The sequence below is a fragment of the Babylonia areolata genome, chromosome 29 (genome assembly GCF_041734735.1).
Source record: "Babylonia areolata isolate BAREFJ2019XMU chromosome 29, ASM4173473v1, whole genome shotgun sequence".
Taxonomy (NCBI): Eukaryota; Metazoa; Mollusca; class Gastropoda; order Neogastropoda; family Buccinidae; genus Babylonia; species Babylonia areolata.
This window is the reverse complement of record NC_134904.1, coordinates 11,685,580-11,691,579: the sequence shown is the minus strand read 5'-3', so window position 1 is coordinate 11,691,579 and position 6,000 is coordinate 11,685,580. Positions and strand designations below refer to the sequence as shown.

At 41.6% G+C, this 6,000-nt stretch overlaps 1 protein-coding gene across 1 annotated transcript in view; it reads right to left on the bottom strand.

Annotated features, from left to right (window-relative positions):
* Positions 1-6,000, bottom strand: part of LOC143274742 (NAD(+) hydrolase SARM1-like) — an 86,008-nt gene that overhangs the window by 15,333 nt on the left and 64,675 nt on the right. The window contains 2 exon segments of the mRNA XM_076578651.1: positions 901-1,136; positions 3,281-3,405. Coding sequence (XP_076434766.1) covers positions 901-1,136; positions 3,281-3,405 — 361 coding nt within the window.

The window sequence follows — 6,000 nt, the reverse complement described above, 5'->3', positions numbered from 1 at the left end:
AGTGCATGCTGCACATGGGTACTTGGTTTATCATCTCATCCAAATGACAATTATCCTGACCACTACTCAAGGTCTTCTTATCAAATACAAATACCTCTACTTCTTTCTTTCTTTTTTTTTTTATTTCAGAATACATGCTCACTGCTCTTTTTTGGTGAACTGTCATACTTTCAATCTTGCACAGGAAAATACACATACCTTTTCCATTTTTTTTTTCCTGAAAACATTTTCACTCTTTTTTTACAGCCAGTTACAATCTTCTTCTTCTTCTCTCTTGTCATTATCAGTGTTGTTATTCTAATTGATACTTATAAAACACCTATCTTTGGTCAGAGACTATACAACAGGCTGCCTATCTGGTTAGAGCTGAATGGCAGCAGCCTTAAGTGCTCATCTTTCGTTTTCTGCGTCAATCAGTACGGCTTCAGTCACACACACACACTACACACACACACACACACACACACACAAGTTCAGTCGAGTTCAGTTCAGTTTTTCAGGGAGGCGTCATTGCATTCAGGCTAATCCATACACACTGCACCACATCTGCTAAGCAGATGCCTCATCAGCAATATAACCCAAATCTCATCGTCAGGCATTGAGGAAATAATACTAATACTAATAGTATTTACCATAATAATAACAACCAACAACAATAATAATATAATAACAACAACAACAACAATGAAAACAAAAATTATGATAATAATAAGAACAATATTTTTCTAAATCTTATCATACTTATAATGAAGAAACAACCGACAGCGATACACGCACACACACACACACACTTGTACATACATATCAGAGCGGGGAGACAGTTCTTCCCCCCCGCTCCCACCCCCTCGCCCACCCCCACCGCCCCCCGTCACCCTCCCATCCCACCCAGCTGATACCCACCTTCAATCTTGCCCAGGATCTTCATGCGGTGGATGCCGTTGCCGATGTTGCAGTCCCCAGACAGGTGCTCCTGGCTCAAGGTGCGCAGCGTCTGCTTGTCCACGCCCGCCTGGATCATCTGGTAGGTGTACTGTGCAAACTCCGGCCCCACCTCCACCAGCCAATCGCCGAGCTTGGTCGGGTCACATGACGTGTAGTCTGCTGAGATCTTCAGGTCCCTCAGCTCTCTCAGGAATCTTGCAAGTTTGAAATGAAAAAAAAAAAAAAAAATTACCTGAGTGCAGACTCAAAGAATACATGAAGAAAGTCTATCTGAAAAGAACAATAATCATTTCACCTGATCGAGGCCCAAAGAATACATGAAGAAAGTCCTTCTGAAAAGAACAATAATCATTTCACCTGATCGAGGCCCAAAGAATACATGAAGAAGGTCTATCTGAAAAGAACAATAATCATTTCACCTGATCGAGGCCCAAAGAATACATGAAGAAAGTCCTTCTGAAAAGAACAATAATCATTTCACCTGATCGAGGCCCAAAGAATACATGAAGAAAGTCTATCTGAAAAGAACAATAATCATTTCACCTGATCGAGGCCCAAAGAATACATGAAGAAAGTCTATCTGAAACGAACAATAATCATTTTACCTGATCGAGGCCCAAAGAATACATGAAGAAGGTCTATCTGAAAAGAACAATAATCATTTCACCTGATCGAGGCCCAAAGAATACAGGAAGAAAGTCTGTCTGAAAAGAACAATAATCATTTCACCTGATCGAGGCCCAAAGAATACATGAAGAAAGTCTATCTGAAAAGAACAATAATCATTTCACCTGATCGAGGCCCAAAGAATACATGAAGAAAGTCTATCTGAAAAGAACAATAATCATTTCACCTGATCGAGGCCCAAAGAATACATGAAGAAGGTCTATCTGAAAAGAACAATAATCATTTCACCTGATCTAGGCCCAAAGAATACATGAAGAAAGTCTGTCTGAAAAGAACAATAATCATTTCACCTGATCGAGGCCCAAAGAATACATGAAGAAAGTCTATCTGAAAAGAACAACAAATCATTTCACCTGATTGAGGCCTAAAGAATACATGAAGAAAGTCTGTCTGAAAAGAACAATAATCATTTCACCTTAGCCCAGGACCCTGGAATGCACAAAGAAAACTGATCTGAAAAGAACAGTAACTATTTCACCTAGCCCAGGTGCCCAGAATACACAGAGAAGGTCTATCTGAAAAGAAACAATTATTATTTTCGCCTAAGCCAAATGCCCACATAATACATGAAGAAAGTTGACAAGAAAAGAATGATTATCATTTCACCTGAGCCCAGGCCCCTAGGATTCGGATTCGGATGATTTATTCATATAGGCCATTGCCCCTCATGAAGGGGTGCAGTATACAACATTATTAAACATGCAAGTGCACAAGGCGAAACAATCATCAAAGGAATTATGATATCATTATTGATCTTAACTTTAATGCTTTATATATGTAAATGGACAAATTCTCTACAATGCTTTCTTTATCAGATGCCATCAAAAGACAGCCGAAACTGATTTGGAAACTTAAAATACTTTCATGGAATATACTGTTCCCAGGCCCCTAGGACACACACAGAAAGTTTGTCTGAAAAGAACAATCATTATTTTCACCTGAGCCCAGGCCATCAGAATACATGAAGAAAGTCAATCTAAAAAGAACGGTAATTATTTCCACCTGAGCCCAGGCCCCCAGATTATACGAAAAAAAGTTATCTTTAACTCTCTCCATACGAACGGCAAAAGAGACGACGTCAACAGCGTTTCACCCCAATTACCACCATCAAAATATTGCAAGCAGAAGGCTCTTATACTGAAGAGGTGAATGTTGACAAAGAATACCACAATTCTGACGACGGAAGCTAAAGGTTGGGTCATTGAGACACCTACTGGACATCCGAGGGATCTGTGTAGAGGAGAAGAGAGGACTGGCCGTACTGAGTGAGTTAAAGAACAAGACTTCCCCCCAAAGTCCACACACAGTGCCCTTGGAAAGAAAATAAAATTGCAGGCAGAAAACAATATAAAAAAAAAAAAACAAAAAGTGTGGCGCTCTCAGTGTAGTGACGTGCTCTCCCTGCCTGGAGAGAGCAGCTCGAATTCCACACAGAGAAATCTGTTGTGACAAAAAAAGAGCTATATAATACAGCACAATACAATACAGTACATTACAATGTAACACACTAAATTACATTACAATACAATGCAATACATTACAATGCAACACTATACAATACATTACAATTCAATGAAATGCAATACAATACAATGCAATACAATACATTACAATGCAATACAATGCAATGCAATACAATGAAATATAATACCTTTTGCGTGTGATGGCACAGCCCATGTCAATGCTGTCCAGGAGCTCTGGTTCCGTCAGCCTCAGTAGTAAGTCTCCGTCCACCTGGCAGGCCTGAAAGCCCTCCTTGTAGTCTCCAAACCCCACCTGGAGGGACACACGGTCATCTGATTAAAGTCCTCCTTGTAGTCTCCAAACCCCACCTGGAGGGACACACAGTCATCTGATTAAAGCCCTCCTTGTAGTCTCCAAATCCCACCTGAAGGGACACACAGTCATCTGATTAAAGTCCTCCTTGCAGTTGTAGTCTCCAAACCCCACCTGGAGGGACACACAGTCATCTGATTAAAGCCCTCCTTGTAGTCTACAAACCCCACCTGAAGGGACACACAGTCATCTGATTAAAGCCCTCCTTGTAGTCTCCAAACCCCACCTGGAGGGACACACAGTCATCTGATTAAAGCCCTCCTTGTAGTCTCCAAACCCCACCTGAAGGGACACACAGTCATCTGATTAAAGCCCTCCTGGTAGTCTCTAAACACCACTTGATGGAACACAGGGTCATCTGATTAAAGCCTTCCTTGTAATCTACAAACCCCACCTCAAGGTTAACAAGGTGATCGGATTATTGTGTGTGTGTGTGTTGCTGCCAAACCTTTCAGGACTATAGGAAGATGCTTCATTTTCTCCTTAACTTCCACCTATACCTTTAGAACATGTTGTGCCTAACGCAGGGGTTAAAATCTGCTGAAACACATGTTCAGTTACCAAAGGAGGCGTAACTGTGTTCGGACAACTCCATATACGCTACACCACATCTGCTGAACAAATGCCTGACTCACAATGTAAACCAACCTGTTTAGTCAGGCCTTGACGACAGATAAAACGAAATGAAGTAAAATCTGATAAACAGATTAAAAAAAAAAAAAAAGATAAATAAGTAACTGAATTAATGATATGGTAAATCAAAAGTCAATAAAAACAAAACAAATACATAAATGAACAAATAGATAAATATATGAATAAATAAATGAAATAAAACAAAATATAGGAAACAAATGATATGAATAATAAGATGAATAACAACAATAATGAAATCAATAAATTAATAAATACACAAATATGTGTAAAAAACGTGGAGGTAAAAACGAATGATGAATCAGATTTAGGTGGTGTGGGGGGCCTTGTGGTGACATCTTTTGTCTGGACCATGACAGAATGCTGAACTTATAAACTCTGCGTGTGTGTGTGTGTGTGTGTGTGTGTGTGTGTGCATGCGTTTGTGCATGTGTGGTCTGTGTGTGTGTGTGTGTGTGTGTGTTTATGTGCACATGTGTGTGCATGCATGTGAACAAGTGTGTGTGTGTGTGTGTGTGTGTGTGTGTGTGTGTGTGTGTGTGTGTGTGTGTTTGTGCATGTGTGAGTGTGTGTGTGTGTGTGTGTGTGTGTGTGTGTGTGTGTGTGTGTGTGTGTGTGTGTGTGTGTGTGTGTGTGTGTGTGGTGTGTGTGTGTGTGTGTGTGTGTGTGTGTTTATGTGCACATGTGTGTGCATGCATGTGAACAAGTGTGTGTGTGTGTGTGTGTGTGTGTGTGTGTGTGTGTGTTTATGTGCACATGTGTGTGCATGCCTGTGAACATGTGTGTGTGTGTGTGTGTGTGTGTGTGTGTGTGTGTGTGTGTGTGTGAGTGTGTATCTTTATGTGTGCATGTGTGCACATGCATGTGAGCATGTGTGTGTGTGTGTGTGTGTGTGTGTGTGTGTGTGTGTGTGTGTGTGTGTGTGTATCTTTATGTGTGCATGTGTGTGCATGCATGTGAGCATGTGTGTGTGTGTGTGTGTGTGTGTGAGCATGTGTGCATGCATGTGCACACGGATGTGTCTCACAAATTTATGGATGAAAGCCATTTGGCCCAAATGAATAAAGTACTACTTTCCTCCCCGATAAAAAATTCATGGACCCATCAACAGTCCATCTCTGCTCAGTTATCATTGTTATTGCTGTAGGTATCATTATTGCATGACCACTTCCTTTGCTAGAGCTGCTACTGCTGTTTTTGTTGCTGTTGTTTGCCACTGTTTGTTCAAGAGAGGCAGCACAGCGGCCTTGTAATAATGTGCTCCTTGAGAAAGTAAGGAAGGTGGCAGAATGGTGAAGAAGTTTATCTGCCAATACGATGTCCAAGAGGGTCTGGGTTAAAAATTAAAAAAAACCAAAAAAAACCCAACTTGCTCTTGTCCTTTTTCCCCAAGTTTGACTGGAAAATTGACGGGCGCAATAGCCGAGTGGTTAAAGTGTTGGACTTTCAATCTGAGGGTCCCGGGTTCGAATCACGGTGACAGCGCCTGGTGGGTAAAGGGTGGAGATTTTAACAATCTCCCAGGTCAACATATGTGCAGACCTGCTTAGTGCCTGAACCCCCTTCGTGTGTATATGCGAGCAGAAGATCAAACACGCACGTTAAAGATCCTGTAATCCATGTCAGCGTTCGGTGGGTTATGGAAACAAGAACATACCCAGCATGCACACCCCCGAAAACGGAGTATGGCTGCCCACATGGCGGGGTAAAAGCGGTCATACACGTAAAAGCCCACTCGTGTGCATACGAGTGAACGCAGAAGAAGAAGAAGACTGGAAAATCAAACCTGAGCATCTAGTCATCTGCATGAGAACAATAAACCCAGGCCCTGGGTGCAGCATGCACTTGGCACACTGAAAAAGATTCCATGGGTGACAAGAGTGT